Below are 25778 nucleotides of genomic sequence, written 5' to 3'. Positions count from 1 at the left end.
TAAGCTATGACAAGTGTTTTGTGTCTGATAAATGACAAAATGTTTTAAAAGTACTTATTTATTAATTATCGGCAATTAAACACCCCATTAGATGTTTGTATAGTGTGTTAGTTGTGTTGAATCGCACACATCTTGCGGATTGCGCAGCGCTGTGCTGTGACCTCTGTGCGGTGCCGGCTGTATCTTGGATGGGGGTGAGCAGTGTACTACTGAAATAGTATTGCCTGGACACTGACCATATATTACCCCAGGGTGACACAAGGACACAGAGCATCATGGTCAATAGAGAGTTCTGATTTTTACCAGCTAAAAGAATCTGGGGTCATGAATCTAATCAGGGAGCTAGTACTTGAAAATTCATGATATATATTTATATTTAGGTGAGACACTGAATTACCTACATAAAATGTCAGTGACAACCACAAAATGATTATTGATGTAGATGATGTTGGCACAGAAATCTATTCTGGAACTTGTTCTGAACTTTTGATCTCATGCGGTGCTTCTGCAACCATCTTTTTTGTATGCCAGAAAATGTTCCTAATTCTAAAGAAAGATGTGCTCACAATAATGATATTGCTTGATTGACAATAGATTGCAAGCACTGAGGATCACTAACCCCCCATAGTGGTCTATGCTCTCCAAGCCACTAGAGAGCTCATGTCTGGTGTATAACAATATATATCAATAGACCAGCACTGGCCATCTAACAGGTTATAGGAAGTCCTGTATACATGATGATACTATCCAACTGTAGGATTGATTTATTAAAGGAGTGGTGAGTCTAATAGGAAAATGATAAAATAAATAATAGATTAAATAATATTTTTTTTAATTAGTAGACCATCCTCATAGTGAGGTAGAGTTTGGCCAATGCCTATAGAACCTCTTCTCCCATTGCTCCCCCTTGTACACAGTCATATATTAGACTGAGGTTAGGAAAAGGTGCTGGCTGTTTATTTAAGGTGATAAAATGGTCCATCAGCAGTAATCTCCATCGATATGTGCCACAAGGAGATGAAGGATGAGGGGACAAGCCACAATTAATTGCTCTATAGTTTTGTAGGAGAGAGTGGAGCCAGCACAGAGACAGCATCGATCTCAACTCCCAGCTCCTATTCATCATCTGTACATTGTATATGGGGGTCTCTCAGGGCCAGGGGTGCTGGCTTTATACACACAATATTCTCGTCTCAACCTTCTCTTACTGACAACTAACATTTCATTCACTCATCTAATCAATCCAGGGAAATGCAAGTAAACTGTGCAAATAGAAGTGGCAAAAAGACCTGGTGCACCTAATGTAGGATGTTTAAAGATTCCATAAACTTGAATGGTTACAGGGATACAATCACAGCCTGGGGGTACAGGGTATACCATGGCAGTAATTTATATTATATATAGTTTTATTATCCAATGTACATTCTAATAGGGTTACTGACAAAACTCACAATCTTTACAGGTTAAAGATCAGCTACTCTTATTATTTTTATTAATCCAATGTTGAATGATTTTTCTTTGAAGTTACTGATTTTGAAAATGATTCTATGTAAAATAACTGAAGGGAAATGAGACAGCTAAAGTAGTCATATAAATGTTATATCCTGATAACTATATGGTGTTGGAACATTTATTATACCTTAACTTATATTATTCTTTATATTAATATTAAAAACAAGTATAATCCCCAAGACATTTAGACTGCTCATTCATTTGCATAATACATTTTTTTTTTGCCATACCAATAATCTGTATTACAGTTAGGAGTAATTTATTAATCATCAAAGGAGGATTTTTTTAATAATGGTGAAGTGCACCTGTGTGTGTGAATCTTTTCATACATAGGAGAAGTTCCTGTGATTTTGTTTTTCTATGCAAAAGATTGGGGGTTTGGAAAAAATATAGAAAAAATAATGTAACAATTTATGTATCTATTGGGCTATTTTATGTCACCCTTTATAATTATGTAGCAGGTTTGTGAAGATAAAATATGGCACAATATCTGCAGGTCATAGCAAGCAGGGAGTTATAGGTGATACAGATGATAAGGTACAGGTAATATGAGTAATAGAATGCATGTATTATAAATATTAGGTTATAGGTATTAATAATAGGTAAATATAAACCATGTAGCTTTATTAAAAGGTAAGTGGATTTATCATATGCAACACATACATAATGGTCGTGAATGGGTAGATTGTAAGGAGCATATTTTTTAAACATAGTAATGCATCAAATTATTTCCTGCATCTTTCCAGATTGTCAGGGTAGTAGGTAATTATTTTTTATACATAATTTGGCACTTACTTACGTTTTCCCTGCACATGGGCCTATGTGTGGTTCATATGTGAAATGGCTGCATATGTACTGTATGTAGACATACAATAAATGTCCAAAGGTATATACAATGTTTTTTAAAACATTTTTTCACTTCCAAAAGTTAAGTAAATTATGTGAAAGAAAGTAGTTTATTGTAATCTGGTTACGAGTGAGTACAGATCTCTTCATTACCATCATCATCATATAAACTATAAACCTCTATTTGTATATAGCATGCAAGCAGACTATGGGGCTAATAAAAATCATCTTAACTGTTCAATGCTAAATATGATTCCACATTTTCACACCCATTTATCCTTCTCTGATAGTTTGGTGCTTGTAAGTCTATATCCATTGGGAAATGTGTTTTTTTAAATTATTTTATATGCATAACATTCTACATGTTAAACTCATACCATGAGCAGCACACTAAGTACACTGTATTAAAGTTGATTTTAATGGCAATATGTGCAGTTCTTGCCTCATTAACTGTAATTATATATGATATAGTCTTATCAGCCAATGACATTGTAAAGCTAATTGTGCCTAATACATTATTATATTTTCAGAAAATCCATACATAGCACTGGTTTACTAAAACAGATGCCCATGGTAACTTTATATGCCATAAACGTTTTAGGAAAACTAACAAAAGCCGATTTTTTTTCCTGATGGGTGGCCTATTGTCATTCTCATTGTACACAAGATTTACATTCTGCCAGGATCTTATTATACTAAACCATATGAAGTAGGGTTAGATTATGAATATCATATTAATTCTATAGTAATATGAATTACTCTGATGGTAACGTTCTAATGGGCCAGAATTTTGGCACTGAAATTGAGCTGTATAGAACTGATTCCACAATGGTATCATAATTTGATTAACACAAACGTCCTAATGATCATAAAAAATTTAAGATGCCAGGTTTTTCACAAAAGTTACAAATTAATAAGCAATGTTGTCACCAGGAGCAAGTAAATTATACCAGCAACTTGTCTTCATTAAGAACCTTCTCAATATATACTGATATAATGTATATATATAAATATATATATATATATATATATATATATATATATATATATATATATTGGTCAGTCACAACATTAAATGCTAAAATTGTACGGCTCCATATTTTGCAACCAAAACAGCTCTGATCCCTCATGGGATGGACTCCACAAGACCTCACAGGCTAGATGCGCACATTCTTTAATTCACACTGCCTACGTTCCTTCTTCCTATATGGCAACTTACTACTATGATTTCCCCAAGCAAGGCATGCAAAGACACCTGGTCATCCACTAGATTAGATCAGGCCACCATCTTCCATTGTTCTATGGTCTATTTCTGATAGCCCCATGCCCATTGTGGGCACTTGGGTCATCATGGGCACTCTGATTGGTCTAGGGCTACATAGGGTTCCATATTGCACTTTGTGTTCCAACCCTTTTCTTATGCCCAGCATTGCGTTTTTAGCAGCTTCTGCTACAATAGCTTTCATTTGAAATAAAACTAGATAGGCTAGCCCCCCTGCCTGTGTTTGCATCAATGATTCTTTGGCTCCCATGACCTGTCTACAGTTCATTGGTTGTCCTCTCTTTGATTGCTCTTGATAGGTACTAAGCAATGCACACCAGAACAAAAGTTGCCATTTTGGAAATGCTCTTCTAATCACAATTTGGATCACAATCACAATTTGGATACTTACCCTAGCTATATTCCTCCTGCTTCCAACACATCACCTTCAGATCACCTTCCACACACTTGCCAGGTGTCATTATTGCAAGATACTCAATGGTACTCACCTTCCCCATTTATTAGTTGTTTAAATGTTTTGTCGATTAATGTATATGTGTGTATTTATTACCTTACTATGAAAGATAATAAAGACTGAAAAACAACATTTTCCCAAAAGTTTAGAATAAACATTTCAACAAAAACAGAAGTTTATTCAAGTAATGTTTTTCATCTATATCCGTCAGTGTGCAGTTTTATATATATTGAATGGTATTATTTACATATTAACTAAAACAGAAATTCCCATTATTGATTTATTTTTACTGCTGATTACCAGTCATAAGTACCCTGATTTGTGTAACCCAGAACTTAGCACAGTTTGAATTTTTTGATGGTTCTGGAATTTACTAACATTGAAAGTTCCTGTTTACCCTACATCTTTAGTAAATCATCACTTTTGCCTTTGCTTCTTATCCCTGTCATCAAACACAGCCAGAATGCGCCACTATTTTTATGACAAACTCAACACAAACAAAAAAAAAATGCTAACATGCATTTAAAGGCAACACAGAAAATGCACATTTATTTACTTCTATGTACCTTTATTTTATGAATCTGGCCTCAGTAAATGGAAATTAGGAAGTGAAACTCGAGAAAAACGATGAGCTAGTTAACATTCAAACAACAGCTTAATAACTATTGTTCTATAATAATGCCACAATTCGATGTACTCTTTTGGCTTGGTAACAAATAACACCTGATTGTGCTTGCTTATGTGTTTTCTTGTTATTAAAGATTTTATAGTGACCTAAATCACATTTTATCAGTATGTATATCCTTTAGGTTGCAATACTAAAGTATTTCTAGCAGATTTTGTCATGCAGTTAACTCCAATGTCTCAAGCTAGCCATCCCCTTCTTCTGACACAGCCAATATTCCAACTAGATAAAATTGTGAAAAGGATAGAAAAGCACCGATGCTACAATGAATATATAATGATGATCACAAGGATCGGTTTAAATAAATTTTAATTTTGAAAATACTAAAGAGAGAATGTTTGTTTAGCATTAGTCAAACCTTCTTACACAAACTGCTGTGCCCACTGAAAACCAGGGGCCAATTGTAAAAACTGCCAAACTGGAATTAAGGGTTAGTTCGGGCAAAGGTAGCTCTGGATCCAAGCTCTCTTGAAGTCTTGATATTATAGTGAACAGATGGTTTTGAGATGAGAGAACAGATGATGAGTACCCACTGGGGGACCTTTGTCAAAAACTTGAGGTATGAAAGGCAGTAGAGCAGCAGAGTAATGGATTAGTGGAATATCAGGATAGGGAAACCATTTACTCTTAACCAATACCCAGTGTGTTCTGGGGGCACAATTCTCACTTCTCAGTTCCTAAAGAGTTAGTAGAAAAAGCCAGGGACCCAATCGCTGATATCTGTTGTATAGAAAGTAGCGTAGTGGTGGAAGAAACTGCGATAAAAGCCTATTTCATTTATAACATATACATTTAGTGTATTATTTACAGCAGCAGAAAAAGGTTTTTGCTCCAAACTACCCTGGCTAAGCAGATAAGATTGTAATGAAAAACAACTTCCCATTTGTAGCAGGATGACAACATTTACATTTTCACTTCAAGCTAGGGTATCAATCATACCTCTTCCTTTTTATTCCATCAAGCAACCCATAGCACAGGTTTATCCCTATCAACATCGTTCTTAGTGATTGTATCTTTATTATGAGTGCAAGTGGCTCTGGTGGTGGTAAATTGAAGCTTTAAAAAGAATGGCAGATAATAAGGAAAAAGAATAGCTGTATGAAAACTCCCAACATTTTGAATGTTAAAAATTGTTAGACTGTAATTAGTAATACCCAGGGTCAGGACCAACGGTGGTCAGACAGGTCTAACTTGTGTTGATTCCAACTCAGACTGGAGCTATTCTGACCTCAGATCAGGAGTTTTCTGATTCAACATTACTATACCTGTCATTGGCACATATAATAGGCCACGGGAAGATGACAGCTGTCGTCATTCATCAGCCAGATTGGCAGAACCATTCTATACCATTGGACAGGTATACTACTGCCTATTAAAAACACCAATTCTGTATGTATGTCATTGTTATAGTACTGTAGCAGCTGAGATTTGGAAACTGATAGGGAACAAATATCGATTGTATGAGCAAAATAGAATTCTCTTTGCTTTAAGTAAATGTAGACAAATTAAAACTAACGCACAACAACTCCGACTGTAAGCCTGGAAGATTCAGGCCAACCAGATCTTTACCTGTCTATGCTGGGAGAGGAGGAAAAAAATTGGTGATCCCAGTGGTTGTCACACTATTTTGCTTAATACAATGGAGAAAAACAAGGCCAAAGATCTCCCTGATTTGAAGCTTTGGCAGGTAAAACATTTAATGTACACGTATTTGATGTACATTGTGCCTTTGAGACCTTTTTGAAATGCATTTGCTAGGTCTACCATGCATTAAACTGCAGCCCCACTGAAATACAGGGAAAAAAGTAGTTTATGACAAAAGGCATAATAAAAGCATCCACCACTCCTTTAGATCTAGTTCAATATTCAGAAACTTCTTTCCAATTGTATGTGAGCAGCAAATAGCAAATGTTGTAATTGAATCCTTTTTTAGAACAAAGTCTATCATATAACATCTAATAGATGGGAAATTAATTACCTGGAAAGTGATCATAGGGGTGACTCATTTGCTTGTCTCTGAACTCGATTTGGGGTGAGCACAAACTAGTTATTCAGCTACAATATTCTTACAGACAATCTGTCTGCAAGGAAAAAACCCTTCAATACACAGCAGTTCACTAACAAGATAAAGTAACATGTTTCTGCCCCGTCTGTCAGTGGCCAGGTTAACATTATAATTCGATGCTGAAGGCACTCTGGGAGCAGCAATTTTCAATAACTGTCAGCGACGTTCAGGCACACAGCAGGGTCAAAAGCTACCGACCCTCTACAGTTTTCAGACATTATAAATAGAGTCAGACATATATATAGATTTTATATGTACAGATCCAACGCTTTTCCTCTGTTCTTTATTTAGCAGGGTAGAATAATGTAAACATAATTTATGCCATCACCCTTATCCCCACTGATGTAGTATCTATTGTGCCAATGTAAACCTTTATATCCTACTGCTTGCAATGGGAATATTAAAAGCACATTGGTTGAAGTGTCCATGCATTTCTTGGTCAGCTGTCAACATTTCTGTGATTCTATCAAGATAATCACCAGTGAATAAATAAATGCACATAGCTAAATAACCGATGTGAACAATGTTTTCCTTATCCACTTTCTAAAATAAATGTTCATGTGGTTTATTGAATAGGGTGAAACTGTGTTCATTTCAGGTATCTGCTAATGCATAAAAATATAAATATATATATATAATTTGCTCCCCTTACACATAGTCGGGTATTTAAAGTACATACACTGATAAGTTGTTGTTACTTCTTACTGCTTTCATACCTTCACCCTACTGAGTTGAATAAGGAGTTAGTCACCTGGTATTATATCCCATCAGATGTCAATGTCCATACTGGTAGGTCTTGTAAACACATTCCCATTAATACTCATACTATTGTACATTAAGCCTATTCAAATGAATTGGCTGCCAATGCACCAGAATATGGAAAATAATGGACATGCAGTTTTCTTCTTTCATTGTGGTGCACTGGAGGAAATGTGCTTCTGGTTGATATGTTCAGGCCGCTGAACATATGTTATTGCCACTGACAATAAATATCAATCCATTACCATTTGTTGTGGTAAAATGTACTGCACTGGAAATTTATGAATAAGCCCCTACACTTTGAGTTGTAGCTTACAGTATAAAAATGTAGAGTTCTGGGCATATTTGACTAACTCCTACCCCATCTGATCTCTGGGTGCAGCCTTTGACCAATGATCCGGCTATTTAGAGATACCTAAACAAGGTTCCCATACAGTATTTATAACTTAGTAGAGATGATGAAGCTGATTTACTAAAACAATGATAATCATTTCAAGGAGGAAAAGTAGGGATTATCTGTTCATACAGTGCTTTAGGCCATCAGGTGTAATGAGTTCAGCTAGGCTTCATGCTTTGAGTAATGCTGGCTAGATGGTCTAACAAATATATCCCATTTTCTGTAGTGCCAGGACCAGGCTTTTTTGGATGACCTGAAGATACAGTTTTTATGCTTTCCTTCTTGTTTTTCATTGGCAAGATGAAATGATAGATTAGGTATGCAGTTGTCTCTAGTGCTTTTGTAGTGGTTCCCCGGCTCTATTTTAGGTTGGACCAGTGTCTCACTGGGTTCCTTTAGACTGGGAAGGGATCCAGCTGTTTATGGTCAGCCTTCACATGAGCAATGTTTTCTGCAATACCTCACTAAATAATCCGGAGTCTAGGATTGACATTGTATGATACCAGAGAATTAAGTAAAATCTGTGATACTAGAAATTTGAGGATATCAGTATGTATTGGCTAATATAGATGTGTTATATAGATACATGATCCATCCAGAATAACAGAAAACAATGACTTCTGTGCCTAAATGAACAATCCATTCCTATATCTCATTGTTGGCCTTTTATACAGACTGCCATCGAGTCCCCAATTATAGCAGTTTTTGTGTGTAGACACCTGTCACTAACCAGTACATTGAGAAGAGCAATGGATTTCAACAAGACCGCTCAAGAGGCCTCAGGGGATGGACAATGACATTTGATCACTATTGACCTGAGCTGGATTGAACAAAAGTGCTTTCATTTGCCATACAAGTTGTCAAGAGAAACCATTATTTTAAGTCATTACAATGGAAGGTCTGCATATGGGGCACCCATAGACACATGCTTGTGTGTGTGCACTCAAACACAATACTATAGTATTTTCCTGTCGTTTTTTTTTTTTGGTTAAGCTTTACTTCCAAGCCATCAAACAAAAGCTTGAAACAAATCACTGATATTATGTTGCTATGCATATTTAACTAAAGGTGAAAACATTTATTACATTACGTAAAGGTCTATTACAAGGAAGGAAGTAGGGAGGAAGGAAAGAAGGAAAAAAGTAAGGAAGGAAGAATATGACAGCATAACAATTACTACTATTAGTAATATTATTTGATTATCCCTTGTCCTCCAGTGTGGTGAATATTTTTATTACAACGAAAACCTTACAATCGTAAAAAATAAACATATTATAACTATTGGTTTATTGAAGTGGAGAATGATTAGGGAAGTTAATGTTTACTTGGAAATTTGTAGCTCTATACCAAAATCTCGGTTTAAAATCCCCTTTAATGATTGATTATAGGAATTTACTATTGTGAATGAACTAGAATTCCATTCGTTACTCCCTTAGTTATTCAATTGCAGTATATTTATTTGTCAAACAGAATGTAGGTAATAAATTACCAGTTCACTCAACTGCCGATGCTGCAAAATTTTATATTTAGTTGAAATTACTACTACCCTATACTCACTATTGTTTTCTATAGATTTTTTTTATACATTTTATGAATTTTATATTACGTATGATTTTTGATTGTATATATTGAACAACAGGAAGTCATACATTTTATTAAAAATGTAAAAATGTAAATTTATAATGCTCACATCATAGTCTAGATGTATATATCTTTGTGATGAGGTTTATTATAATATAACCACTATCTGCTCAGATTTAATTATGTGTTAAGTAAAAACACTCTGTGTGTATTCTATATTCCATGGATAGTCTACTAAGCACAGGCACATCATCTTGCAAGTTCACATGGGCATATACATTAATGAAATAGCAAGTGAACATGATTGTGCCACTAAAGGAGCATGGTCTTGTTCTTACTGACAGTGTAAGCTTTATAACAAGTCCAGTCCAATGACTAAAGAAATCCACAAGTCCTATTGTTTTCAGGAAACCTAACGTTGGCATTGATCCGAGACACTACAGCTCAGTTTTCCAAGAGCTTCTGCTACAATAGTTTACTAGTCAATAATAGCTTTATTTATTCTTCCATCCATCACTTTATTATCCTCCTACTACATTCTTTTAAAAAAGAATATGAACACAAAGAGGCCAGCAATGACAGAAACGAGACTTCTCAAATACAAAATCAGTGTCTGCAAAGGATCGTGGGATGGATGACTTTTATATTACATGTGTAGACAACATGTCTCCAGGAAAACCATCAATAACCAAGAATTTATACAGTAGAAACCTAATTAAATTCAGTAGAACCTCATTCTTTACACAAATCTACTGCTTTATGTCTGTAAACTGCACCTTGAAGCCTAACATTACTTTTCAGTATCAGATTTATTATGTTACATAATATCATACCACCATATTACACGTTCTCTATTTTCCTTAACATATCAAATATAAACTATTATATATTTAGTCTGGGATTACTTCAGACATATCAATTGCACTTGATTAAAAGGAAATTGGAAACTATTTGACAAAAATTATCAGCCAGAGTTATGAACATGTTCCTTTGATGAATATGCTATTATATTTGAACTCCATCACCATAAATACCCTTCTTCATAATAACTATATTCACTTTAGAATTTGACATGTGTACACTGTAGAAAAATTTAGCAGGTTATTTTTTTTTTGTTTTTTAGTTTCTAGATAACTTTATAATTTTTAAGGAATGAAAAAAATATTACGAAGAAAAGCTCAGGTCTCTGCTTCCTCATTTTTATATATCGCATAAGGAATATATTGTATGACTGTTTATATGTTGAGGTTTTTCTGTCTGTGGCTGTCCTGCCAGGTATTACTAAAACTACATACATGCTATACGATAAATGTAGGAAGAATACCCATATCTTTGTACATTAGTACAGTTTCTGAGGCTTCAGTCTCTAGGTTGGTTACATTTAAGGTATCTGGTGTAATAATTGCTAGTATAGTTATGTCAGCTCTTAACCAAACTCTCAAGCCCCTGAATTGCTGGTGCCATAGGTCATCATATGTGTGGCACCATGGTAACTGAAGAACTAAACAGAGGATAAGGCAAGGTGTAGATAGGAGGATTTATTAGCTCCATTTGAAAACCACTGTGATTATCCTCAGCTGAACCATTTCGTGTCTGAGTATAATACACATATTCCTTAGGACATTCTCCCACCAGTCATCACAGAAACCATCTCATGTTAAAACAAAGTTTTTTGTTACATGTATTTTCAAAAACACAGTAAACCATTCTACACGGTCCAAAAACATCTGTAAAAAGTGGTCTCTAACTGATCTCTTTTATTATCTCTGATCCCAAATGTGGCACATATATAGAAATGCATACATTAGGAGCAGGCTGGCCTGGAGGCGGACATCTCCTTTTTAAAGCTATAGCAAGTCCAACAGTGTGTAAAGCAATTGAAGACCCCTAGATCTTGCACCATATCCAATAAAACACCTATGAAAGCCGCTCAGAGCAATTTAAATCTTTAAATCTAAAAAAAAAAAAAAGGAATAGTCCACATAGGAAGGCCAATATACAGAGCAATGCAAAGATCATTTTGTAACCAATAATGCAATGCACTACAAAAGCCATAATAAAGGAGCCACCTTATTTAGCGATAGTAGTGTGAGGAGTAACATCCTCAGGTTGTTGACAACAAATTTATAATGCTGGACAATATGATTGACAGTGGATTTGTATACTTACCAATGTTTAAAATAAAGTTAATGCCCCTAGAAGTATGTTTATCGTTAAGCATGCCATCCAGCAATGTAATTCCACTGTCAATCAGGGCAACCTGACTAATGATGATGTTAACCTGTCAAACAAATTACATTTTCCAAGCAGCAAAACTTCATCCCTCCAGTACTGTGCCATACCAGGCCCCATGCTTTACCTCAGCATTGGGGGTTTCAATGTCGGGGGTTTCAAATTTGAGGAACAGGACCTCTTCCCGAAAGCAGACCTCGCAAAAATGTTCTTTAGGTTTTTTCATATAAAAAGCAGAGAAATGTAAAGAATCAGGACATTTTAAAGTATATATTTAAGTTATAGGTAAAGCTCTGCGTCAAAAAACAGAGCTCCCTGCCGTAATTTCCATCTCCATTCCTGGGAATCTGAAGTATTTTACCCGTGAAGAATTTGTCAGCGGAAAAGGTTTTGACCAACTTGTCATGCGACTGAATGACGAGTCCAAAAAACTTAATAGTGGAGAATGTGAAAAGGTGTGTCAAAATAAATGTCCTTTAGGAATGTGAAAAGGTGTGTCAAAATAAATGTCCTTCAGGAATGTGCATGTTTCACCTTGTCAAACAATGCAACACCATGACACACTATGGAAGTTAGTTGGCTGTTGTTGTCTTTTAGGTCAATCTAACAAAGCAGGTGAGGCCCTGTTATAATGGCTGCAGCAGGTTTACAGATTTGTGTTTAAAACTTAAATGTCAGTTATGAAAACTTATTGTGCTCTTACAGATAGTTAAAGCAGCAAGTAGTTGTAAGAAATTACAAAATGCAGTTTTATGTTGTGTATTTTTTATTTTATGTACAGATGGGTATGAATACACCCACGCAGCTTTTTGGCTTTATTAATACTGTCAGATCATTACATATACAAGTCCCTGTATTCCTCATCAAATCCTAATTCCATATACATTATGGTATTGTTTAGTTTAGAAATGATGACAGGTAATTTTTTAAATTATTACGAAACAGTCAGATTGTCATAGAAATATTTTAGATTTTGTTTTTAAATGGTAAGCAATGTGTACTATATAAAAATCAAGCCATTCTTCTTTTCAGTGTCCTGAGTTCAGCTGCCATATTTTCTTTTAGATGTTTTACATTCTTTCCATAATAAAAGGTCTATAGTTATTACTATGAGTGCATAGACATGTTTTCTTTATCTTCCTTTCACAGGGTGTGATATGTGTGCAGATAATCGCAATGGGGAATGCCCCATGCATGGACCTCTTCACTCACTGCGACGCCTAGTGGGTACCAGCAGCACTACTTCGGTGGCACCTCCTCCTGAAATCCCTGAATGGTTACGTGACCTACCACGAGAGGTTTGTCTTTGTACGAGTACTGTACCAGGTCTGGCATATGGCATCTGTGCAGCTCAAAGAATCCAACAAGGCACATGGATTGGGCCATTCCAAGGGGTACTTGTTTCTCCAGACAAGATTCAGGCAGGAACTATACGGAATACACAACACCTCTGGGAAGTAAGTAACATTTATACCTACCTTCCATCATTCCATTGGTGCCATCATTCATTTCTTGCCAAAAAAGACTGTATGTATTTTGCTTCATATTGTTGGGTCTACACTTGTCCACCTGAATTCAACATGTGCGCACCTGATCATGCAAAGTGGCACCTGCACAAATCCTTCTTAGATTTTATATGATTTCATTGTAATAAGTAGAATGGACAAAATAATTGCTTTATTCTTGATTTGACTACTTTGATGTTTTATCTCATATTCCTATAAAATGTAAGAAAGTTGATTCAGTTCAGTTAATTCAGCAAGAAAATGTAAGTTAAAGGGACAGTAACAGGACAAATGACTGTGTCTTTACAATAGGACCCCATGGCCAATTTCATGGGTATATACAGTCTGACTGGTTGTGCTGATAATTTTTACAATGGTGGGAGAACATGTCTCCTAAGCTTTCTACCCCTTACTGTTCAGTGAAAATGTGTTTGTTGAAATGAATACCCAGAAATAGGCCCATGACCCAGGCCCCAGCACTTGACTTGGAATATATCACATTTTGCTCTCACATATTGCCAATAATTGACTTGTATGTATGCCTTTTAAATATGTGGGATTCTTAGATATATTGTTTATGTAACTGACTAGGTCCTAAAGTATGGCAATACCAATATATTTTATAGCTAACCTGACCACCAGGACTCTTGAGAAGAAGATTCAAGGAACCCATTAGGACATTCATCCATAAACTGAATAAATTTCAGTTAGACACATGCTACGACCAGTTCTACATGCAGAATTCCAGAATCTGGTTCACATTTTTCACTAAAAAAAATAAAATAGTAGAACTACATCATTGTTAGGTGACCCGCCACTATCTGACCTCTGCTACTACATCACTGGTCTTATGCTATGTTTAAAATGAAACTTTCCACTTTCAATCAATTGTGGTGTGTGGTTTTGTCCTTTGAGTGGCAATGATATTCAAGCTTAGTTCCAAACCTAAAACAGAGAACTGAGCTCAATTACAGACTCGAAGAGACAGCTAAATTCCTAGATCCCTTGAGCCTGGCATTGAACTCCGAGGCCACTTAGTGGAAATCTATCTTCTTATCAGACATGCTAACATTTGGTTTATTGCTTTATACGGCCTTTTGCAATTTGATGAATTTTTGTGTTTCACTGGATACTATACGAATAAATGTGTTCTCTTTCAATAAATGTTTCTAGATGCATTCAGTATAGTATTTCTCAGTTTCACAAATCAGAAATGTAACACAATACTTCTTCCAGCAGATAATCAGTGCAGTTAATTATTGGCTTTGGCCTACTTCTTGAAGCAATTAGCATCCAATCAAGTTTAACCATGTAAATAGCATGAAGATTATATATATATATATATATATATATATATATATATATATATTTATTTAATATGTCCCCATTTATCATACTGTGCTGCATAATATGTTGGCGCTTTAATAATACAGTTTAATATTAATATTATTTATATTCATCATTTTACTGTTTTCACATATAATAACTTGCTATAGCTCAGTCATAAAAATATATTGTTAAAATTAAAGATACATCTATGGTTAAAATGCATTGCTGTTGTCTTATTTTTTTTTTTACTTTTTATGAGCTTTTAACGAAATTTATAAGCTCATAAAAAGTGAAAGTAAAAACTATCATAGAGGGAAAAAAAATACTATTTCTTACTTTGACAAATAGACTTTATAATTTGTTTCGAAAAGGAAAAAGCTTTACAATTAATATGCGTAGGGGCAGCGATGCAATAAATTACTTGCTGTTTGGATGTATGTTCTTTAAATAATGTTCTGTTTTTCAATGTTTAGAATAATGTGTAAGTTCATAGAAATGGTTAACATTTAGGCTGGACACTTTGCTGTTTGTTTTACAAATGAATGCTGCAATTGTTGAAATATATAGCCGCCCCGTATTCCCAATAGTTACAGTAACATTAGTGGGAGTGACTATTATTCAGCATGAGCTAATAATTCCACACTCTGATTTATACAACTCATACAAGCACCCAAGAGGCCATTCTTCAACCTATTACACTTATATTGCAATAAATGTTGCTTTTACATAAAAACAGCAATGATATCAAAGCTTACTGAAACACTCAGAATGGTAGAATCGAAACAGCAATGAAAGAGGCAGATTCCTAAAATGCAAATGATGCACAAGGTGTATAAAAAAGACGCATACACACAGATGCAGACTGTGTGTATGCGTCACCAAGCTATTGATGTTTTAGACTTACCATCTCTTGTTTTGTGTGTTGAGAAGTAAGAACTATTTCCTTTTATTTTTTTATTAGGATAGCCATGAAAAATAAATAAATAAACAACCTGTAGCTAGGTGTTTTTTTAAATAAATTATTCTAAAAAATAATAAAAAAGTTTAATTTAATTTTTTTTATACATTTTGAAACTTCAATTAAGATAGGCAAAACTACAAATCCTTTAGACAGCTATAAAAATTCTTCGTTTTTTTTAATTAAGTAGTTTAATGTAAATTCGCACAGGTTGCAAAATGTTGTTTTTCACTGTTTTAGGATGGTTTTGAAGTCATTCTGACGTGTAAAATGCAACAACAGTCTTGCAGAGCTGCCTGAGATACTCTAATATTGTCCTTTTTAAAATCATACATCATTGTGGATATTGAAGAAATATGTCGAGGAGCTGCATTAAATCACACTTCTAAACAGTTCTCTATGTTCTAAAGCTGCATAGAGTTATGCAACGTGGCCATGCTCAGAATGAATTTATTACAACATAACTTCAAACAGAAATGTAGAAAATTTGATGCTTTAGGTTGTATAGAAAATAAAAAGAGATGGGATAATTAGAAAAAACTTACTCATTTATATACTGAAAGCATTGTAAACCTTCAAATCAAGCTTAAAGTTACGTGAAAGCTATAATGTGATTCCACACTATCCAAAGTGAACTGTGTGTAGCAATCGGCAAGTAATAAATATTATAAATATATACCTTAGCATAACCTTCCTTCCCTAGACATTTTTACTATTGTTCTTTTTTCAGCCAAAGTAAATCATTTCGAACTGTGGCCTAATGTGACTTGTAGGACAATATGAACTAAAGGTTTTTATTGATTGGAAAAAAAAGCTTTACTTTTTTGTTGAGTACAGACTTAGAGCAATGAAGTATCTAATATTCTGATAGACATAGTTAACACTCAGGGTACCTCTGTATAACATACCTAACAAAAAGTATGTTGTTACTACCAATAAATGTATTTTGAGATAAAAAAAAAAATAGAACTGCCTCCTTTTGAAGCACTATTTGATAAACTATTTTGTGGAGATAGACCAATGTTTGTCCCCATAGTGTTCACATATACTTTCTAATAACTGACTCACTATCTCTGCTGGAAGTCTGATTTAAGCATCCACTACATATTTAGAAAACTAATACTTTCCAACATAGCTCATAAACTTTCCTCTTACTCAACTGAGATCATAGCTTCACAAAAATAATATCCCCTTCCTGAACCATGTATTAAAGTCAAGTCACCCCATTCTCTTTTTTTTCTAAAGGCTGTAGTTCAGGGGTGCCCACACTTTTTTGGCTTGTGAGCTACTTTTAAAATGACCAAGTCAAAATGATCTACCAACAATAATAACTTGGACTTAATAACTCCTGTGCGCGGTAGAGTTTATTTTGAGAGGCAGGGCTCCGTGATCTACTCGCGTTTCCTTTGTGATCTACGGTAGATCCACCTGTTGAGCACCCCTGCTGTCGATAGTTGCATAGTTAGGTAGGTTAAAATAAGACAAAACTCTATTATGTTCAAATGCAAAGACAATAAATAAACATTCTAGAAAACGTTCATATCCAAGATAGAAACATATTAGCATAGCTGATCCGCAGTAGGGTTGAAAAACAATATAAAGCATTGAACAAGTGCACATAAAGCAAGATTAAAGGAAATCCAACAAGAGTTCTTGTATGTGTCTATAAAAATGCACATTGTTAGCTAGTTTCTTAAAACTATTTTTTACCTCTATCTGTGATATATTATAATTATATTTATATTTGACAATATTACATTTAATTATGTTTATGGTAAAATTAATAATTCTTTATACTAAATATTTTCATAGAAATTTTATTTAGTAACAATAATTTCAAAAATATTGTGTGATATTTTTATAAAAGCTAAAAGCCTAGTGATATTTTAAAAATCTATGATATAGCAAACAGTTAAGTGGTGATACCTAAATATGAAGGCAGGAAGGGTGTAAAATGAGGAGCCTGAAGTAAAAATAGTGAAATGAACAGAGTGAGTCTGGGACATGTGATATCAGTGCTATATTAGGCCAAAAATATTACTCACATTTGTTAATGTTCCATTTCTAGCCGATTGGAAGATTCATGACTACGCTACACGCTCACACAATGCAACTTTGATTTGTTTCAAGGAAAAACAGTGTGAGGCGTATTAAACAAACATTCTCTCTGGGTACATAGCATTACATATCTTGTATGCCAACAATACGTTTTATGCCTTATAAACATTCCTGGTCCTTTTCATTTTTGAAGTAATGGGAATGATTCCTCCATAATGTTTGTGCTATGGGAAGTCAGAAATTTTCTCAGCAATTAGGTATTATGGATGAGTGTGAGATAATTTTCCCCTCATGTGTTTGCTAATAAAGAATTGAAAAGGCGCATTTGATTCCAACATGTAGGAAAACATTATCTCAGTTATTAATGTTTCTTTATTCCCAGGAGATAAATTAATCTACTTGCATATGGTTTCCCCTTTCTGGTTAACATCACAGTTTTATAGAACTAGACTGGAGGAATGCCTGCACTGTACAATGACATTTCTACAGGGGAAAACTCGGAAGTTTAAAAAGTAAAACTGTGTACTGATGAAATAAATGTACAGAGAATAAAACTATATTAAATAATTTAGTTTTCCTTTACAATAATGATAATCTATGTCATTTTTATATTAAATGTATCAAAATAAAAAAATTACATATTGTAGTCTAATACAGATTAAGTGTTTCTTAAAATTTAATAATTTAATATTAACAGGGTTCCAGGTTAAATTTCTTCTCTCCCATTACCTGCTGCCATTCCCTTTGGCATCAGATGAGCTTTAAATGCTGTAGAGAGCAGTCCCCAGTAATAATTTGGTGCTTGGATTTGCCCCTATATATATGCATAAATATGCCCTATATATATAAATTATATGCCGGTATAAACAGCTCCAAATATAAACCACAGTACCTTTTCACTTCTTGGTCACCAGTGGATGGTGCTGTGTCCCCATGTAAAATGTGTAATAAACTCTAATAACAATAATGTCTGCCAGCAAGAGTTTGTTATAAATTTTACATAAGAATACAGCATGACCCCATCTTGAATATAAACCTAAGTTCTATTTCTAGTAGTATTTTCAGGTAAAAAAAAAAATCCTGGTTTATATTTGAGTATATATGGTTAAGTTTAATAATGGTAATAATATAAAAAAAATATATAAAAATACCAATGGTGAGTGTCTAAGTTTGACTACAGATTGCCACAGATGTAAATGCAATATCTTACATTAAGATCCATGCTGGATTTCCTGGAGGTTGCATGTCTATCAGGTGTTGATGCTGCTGAGGGACTGGTCAACGCCAGTACAATGGAAAGGAGCAAAGCACCTCTCCCCTGTGTAGGTATCTGTTTAGATGCTGGTAAAGTGCTTACGCAGCGGGATAATTTCATTAATTACTCATATTACAATACTTGAGCTTAAACAGCCAGGTGGGAGATACTTCAGGCTACTGATTATAAAAAGTGACAGTGTCTCTTTAAGTGTAGAGGACAGTATTTTTAGTACAGTAAAAACAAAATAGAATTATGTAGTCTGTGGAATCTCATGAAATTGTAAAAATAATTGAATATGCAATATACAGATCTCATTTTCACATTCTTACAATGCACAGAACAACTAATGCCAAACATTTGTAAAAGTAATAATTATGTTCTTGAGCAATCTGTCATCTAGAATTTTCCATGTAGTGAAGGCTATGTTTTCAATTTTAATGATGATTTTCTTTATTTACTTAAAATGTTCACAGACATTAGCTGTACAACTGCTTGTTCCCGCTTTTTTAGCTTCTTGAATATCGTGTGAAAATTCTTACTTGATGGTGGGTTGGCAGGACTTTGCAACAGACGTTAATAATGGGATCTCCATGTTGTTGGCTACCATTGAATATTATTTTCCTTCATGACCCAAGGATTGTGAACTGTTTTATATAAAATATTCCAAAAAAATACTTTAACTCAAAGTAAACATTTTGTAAAATAATTATTTCCATCCTTCTGGTGTTGTACAGTACAAATGTAGTTGGTAATTTGGAGATACAGTATGAGATAATTGTTGATTTATAACATAAGCAAAGTTTTAAAGCTTAACTAAATTTCTTTTTATTCTTTTGGGCACCAAAACTTTTTTTCTTTTTTAACTTTGCCCCCATGCATTAATCATTTGTTGTCATTAAACATTGTTGTCAATAAATGTTCATTCAGAACATTGGGCTTGATTTATTAAAGTTCTCCAGCAAACCTGAAATGAATTACTTCAAAGTAGTTGGCTATTTGCCAATCCTGGAGCAGACCCATTCCAGTTTTGCTGGATCACCCAGCTTCATTGATGAAAGTGTATACTCTCCAGTCTAGGAAAGCTTTAATAAATCAGGCCCATTTTGTTACCTGTTCCTGGAAAGTACAGTAAGATCCATAAGGCTTTATTATGACTCCAAGTTGTCTTCTCCTAATGTACCCAAGCTGCTTTTGGAATTTATGATAAAGTATTTCCATTAGACCAATCAAACACCGTATAGGGTGATTTTTGCAGAAAATGAGCACCTGTCAGCAAATTATGGCATGATGTTATACACAAAAAAAGTGTGTTTTTGTATATATTGGTGTTGGGATTTCATTAGATATCTTGCCTATGAGGGTACCTAATAATATTATTAGCAATAACAGTATGTAGCAGTAACAAGTGGAAGAAAAGAGGAAGGCTAAAGAAGGGAGAGTGAGTCACATGGAGACTAACAGGTGATCTGGAATAGAATACTGTGGGAACATATTACATTCAGTCTCTATGCTTCTTGTTATCATTAATAGCCACTGGAGAAAATATGGTTGTATTAACACTACAACAATCATTTTCTATTTCTATTAAAACTCCCATAATTCCTATTTTTGTAACAATGTATTGATAAAAATTACTATTATATAACTAAGGAGGAAACTGGAATGTCTGGAGGAAGCCCATGAAAACAGGGGTAGGTGTTGTGCCTTGGCAGGTTGATCTACTAATGAAGAACAAGAACAATATCGCTTTACCAGTATTTACTATAAATACCCAATCATATGCGGAGGAATTAAAAAATAAAACCTGCCTTTTACATGATTGGACAACTGAAATGAACATAGCTTATCACTGCTAAGTGAACATTTTCTACTGTATTCTTCTAGCCAACTGACCCAGCGCCCATCTTGAGATATCTTCAAGTTTATTTTGTCATTTTGGAGAGGTGAAAATTTACTGAATGCTGTGTATGAAGTAACATTTATAAGGCAGTAGATTTCTGTAGAAAGTCACATTTAAAGTGCTCTTTTGGCAACAAAGAAAATGTGAATATTCTGATTTGGATGCAGTGGATTAAAATTAATATTGGCTATCCTGTAAAGGAATACTAGAGTAAGATAGGTAATGAAATGTATAAAGCTGATCATATCTCTGATACATTTTAGACAAATTTATAGATCATTTATATATATTTTTATTGGGTTTTTGCTTTGGTGAAATGTTTACAGAAAGCAGTTTTAGCCCATTCACTTTTCTTAAGTGTTGAGGTAAGATAAAATGTTTCTACTTTTGATCAATGAACCTATACTTTTGCTCAGCCAGCATAGTTATCAGTCAATTTCATTGAACTACACCCTTCTCATTAACCAGCAAAAAGCATTTAATTGTGCAAGTCAATTTTAGTTTTTACACAAAGACAAATACACATCTTACAGGAAAAAAGAAATATTATAAATTACAGCAAACCACATCTTGGGACACTGAATCTTATTGATTTTATTTCCTTGAATAACATTTGCTGCTGATTAGGCACAGAATTAAAGATTTCTCTACAAGAGCATCCTAGAACTTATACCTGAATCGTGTCTTCAGGGCAGGGTCCTCTCCTCCGCTTGTGTCACTGTCTGTATGTATCTGTCATTTGCAATCCCTATATAATGTACAGTGCAGCGAAATATGGTGGCGCTATATAAATACTTTTCAACAATAATAGTAATATAATTGTGTTATTACATTATTCCCAGACACTGAAAACACACTGCTGTAAATTTGGGTACAAACATGATTTGCTTGGTAAGTACTAATGCCAACTATCACCTTAAACTTAATGTGATCCTCTGGCCCTGTAAACTTCTGTATAACACTGGAACTCAGTCGCTGATAAAACCATGAGTTCAAATCTATCCTGACCCTACTTACTCTTCATCTAGTCCATAAACTTAAACTTCACCTGCTAGCAGTTTAAATGAAATGTTTAATACTCATTTACCAAAACCATAGCATTTAATTCCATCCTTACCTCCTAACTTTAACCCTTAACCCAATACTTCAACATATTCTTGGCCCTGGACCTACTCCCAATCTTAACACTTAACCACTTCATGGCCGGATGCAGAGATGCTCAGACCAAATTTAGCACCTTCAGCATCTATCCAATAATGTGATGATAACTCTAGAAGAGACATATTTATATTGCCATGAATGTGGTATTATTCAGCAAAAATTTACTAGAACTGAAAAATCAATCAATCACTGTCATTTAAAACACATGTATCTAGAACATTGACCATTTTTTAAATATGGCTCTAAGGCTAATTTTCCAATTTAAATCATTTTTATAGTTTAATTTTTTAAGGATATATATGGCATTTATTACAATATTTAATGAAATTAAACATTTAAAAAAGTAGGTTGCTCATTTTTTTTAATATACATTGACAAAATATTTGTAAAATGAATTGTTTGTTATTTTACACATTACATTTTTTAAACAAAACATATAAGCACAATAACAAATTAGAAAATCTAAATTCATGTAAGCATATTTAAACCTACACAAAACAAAAATGTAATTAACATTACATCCAAAGTGTCCAGATGTTTGGGCTACCAGAAGTTGTGGCTGCATTAGTTTTTTTAGGGTATTGCTTGTAAATAATCCCATGTGATCACCATAATTGGATGATTATGTGATGAAAGATTCCTGATATTTAATGCAGTGATGGCCGTCAGTGACAAGCACAATCCTACAACTAGTGTACACAGCTGTGTGCTACTTGTTAGAAGACACAAGGTCGATAAAAAATCTTTTTACAATATTAAGCTGCAGATTGCCAGAGTGTTGACCTAGTATACCTTTTAGGTTGTGTTTGGGTTGATTTTTTTCTATCTGACCAACATTTATCAGGCCAGTCCTCCTGTACCACTCATGGGATTTGTTCCTTACACATATGGGAGCTAAACAAGCTGCTTGGATATGTAGAGAAATATATTCAACATTGTGTCCAGCTGAATGTAACTGCTGCTATCTCTACAATGACACAGATTATAGGATAGAGATTGAACTATAAACAACAAAAAATCTAATTTTTTCCTCTTTGGACAACAGTATTATTGGGAGTCCAGTAAGAGGATTCTACAGTGTTAGTTCTGGTTCAGGTGAGGGCTTTTTAGTCCTCATAAACCCCCTCCGTACCCCATTATGTGCTGCTCCCCTCACCTCTTAGACTGTAAGCTCTTCTGGTCCTGTCCTCCTCCTTTGTCACTGTCTTTATCTGTCTGTCATTCTGCAACTCCTTTTTAATGTACAGCTCTGTGTAATATGTTGGCGCTATATAAATCCTGTTTATTAATAATAATAATAATAAGATAACTTGTCTGGTTACACTGTCTATGAAACAAGGTGTTATATCTCAAAATCTCATGCGTACAAAATCTTGTGTACATTGGGGTTCCCCTGTGGCTGTGCCAGGAAATGAAGTCCAATAAACAAATTGCAGATGTAGCCTATTATTATGTCATGTTTGAATCAAAATAAATGTCACTACGGAACAAAACGGGGGCTTTATTACATGCACCAAGCCAGCTTATCAGCCTAGTCCTTGTTTTCCTCCACAGTGTTCCCATGACAGGGAATGATGTAGAGTTATGTCTTTGTAGGCCTCAGTCTACTGCCTAACGTTTTAAAGCCTGATTTACTTACTATAATAAGGGCAGAGGGTCAAACAATTGTCAGCCAGTCTGCAGCAGTCTTCATGCTGCCTGTTTGAAGGCTGTTAACACAGAGCTTTTCACAGGGAATTTACAACCCTTAGCACTGACAGAGGCCAATCAGCGCACTATAAATGTCAGGTTAGAGATTGAGCATTAAAACAAGCACACTGACAGAGCACCAGTCACTCAAATCTATTGCTTAAAGTCACAGAAGCATTTTCCCTGAAATGGTTGCATCTTTATTGGGAAGAAACTTAACCATCATGTATTTATCAATGCAGCATTAAAGACTGATTTGAGCTTTTTGTATATAATTATTTAAAAACATTACTACAATTGTTTTCAATATTATAACACACACATCTACTGACTGTGTATTGTGATTTATATGTCCCTGATTAAACATTTGAAGGTGTGTAGGAGGATGAGGACAAACAGGCCTCCCACTCTTCCAGTGGACATAACACCAGCCATCTTACTTCATGCAAATGATACCTTGAACTTCACACGCAAATGAAGTTCATTATGGTAGTTGAATTTAAGATATTACAATCAATAATAAATGAAAACATTCAGAGGTAATTCTAGTGCTTTTAACTCAAAAACTAAGGCTGTAAGGTAAGAGGAGACTGTGTTGCTTCTCTTACCTTACAGCCACCCCTCTGGCGTTCCCACCTCAAAGCTGAGATTGACTGAAGGTAACCTGCAGCTATCTTCATTCTTCTAACAGGTACCATTCATAGCAATGGCTTCCACTAGAATTACTGGGAAGAACTTGCGCTCTATGAAAACTGAACTTTTGCCACAATATGGAAGTCTTGTGGAGCACTAAGTTGTACTAATTGTCTGTAATATCACTGTATGAACTACTTACACAAAGCACTGGCAGAACAAAGACCTTGGTTTGTACATCAAAGCTGTGGGTTTCTATTTATTTAGAATTTCCAGGATTACATACTTTAGCAGCCAGTATGAGTGCCTCTTTTCTCTCTCACAATCCTCGAGTAGTCATTAAGTGGTTTAATGTTCCAGAATCTGCCAAACATTGGGAAAATATCCTTCACTTGATTACCATCCAAAACCATTCTGCCTAAAAAAATAAAACCCCAAATGTATACCATGCCCAGGGGGGAGAAACACTAAAGCTAAGTTTAGGCACTCGATTCGAATAACGGATGATGCAGTCATGGATCAGTTTGGGTTTCTAGAATGTGCAACTAAGATATTAATGTACAGAGCTGCGTAATATGTTAGCGCTATATACAAACTATTTAATAATATTAATAATATCTTTAGCTGAATTACTTTCTAAAGCCAATTGTCCATAACAATGAAATGATGACCCACATCCTGGAGGAGCAGTACTAAAGCTAGGCTGGACACTGAATACAGGGCAGAGTTTATTTTACATGACAGGTTTGCTTGAAACCCTTGTGATTTTGTTTATCACTCCGTGACAACAGTAATGGAACAATAATCAGTTAATGACAGATAACTGCTTGGCTTCCTTCCACTAATCCACTTCTGCATGTTGTCTGCTATCACTGCTTGTGTGGAGAGGCAACTTGTATGAGAGAAGTGCTTTTGGATAGGATGAAAGTACAAAGGATCATTTGATTGACATTGCTGACTTCTGCATGTGGTCTTTGAAGAAAGAAAGACATTTTAATAAAAAAACAAGCATTGATGGCCATGTATAACTAGTTAGGTATGAGAAGCTCAGTGTTTTAGAACAGTTTTGGTTTCCACATTTCTAGGGTCAATGTGTTCCCACTCTTATAAGGAAGAAAGGATTTGTCCTAATTTAAGGAAGAAAGTTTAGTAAGTTTAATCCATCTGTCTAATCACTAGGTTGTAAAATCAATTGCACTGAATAAAAATAGGTTCCGGTTCTTTCATATCCCAAAACAAGTCTGGAAACTATAAGAGGCAGGTGTGCCATTGAGGCATTTGTGTCAGATTCATTTTTAATGTTTATTAACCACCCTAGCCGTAACCCCGAATGGTAAAAAAAAAAGTTGCTGAAAGCGGTAACCTATGATAAACCTATGAGAAGGTTAGTAAATACAGCCTTACCTGAACCGCAGGCGCTCTGTGTTCTCCATCGCCGCAATCCCTGTCTTCTTCCTTCTTCCTCCAGCGTCTT

The 25778-nt window shown here is 34.7% G+C and overlaps 1 protein-coding gene across 1 annotated transcript in view; it reads left to right on the top strand.

Moving 5' to 3' along the window:
* The window catches only part of PRDM6 (PR/SET domain 6), a 75262-nt gene that overhangs the window by 3002 nt on the left and 46482 nt on the right, over positions 1–25778 (top strand). The window contains exon 3 of the mRNA XM_072416032.1: positions 12963–13270. Within this exon, the coding sequence (XP_072272133.1) occupies positions 12963–13270 (308 nt within the window). The remainder of the gene's footprint in view (positions 1–12962; positions 13271–25778) is intronic.

This window comes from Pyxicephalus adspersus, chromosome 6 (genome assembly GCF_032062135.1).
Source record: "Pyxicephalus adspersus chromosome 6, UCB_Pads_2.0, whole genome shotgun sequence".
Lineage (NCBI taxonomy): Eukaryota > Metazoa > Chordata > Amphibia > Anura > Pyxicephalidae > Pyxicephalus > Pyxicephalus adspersus.
The sequence above is the reverse complement of the archived record's forward strand: the minus strand, read 5'-3'. Positions and strand labels throughout refer to the sequence as shown.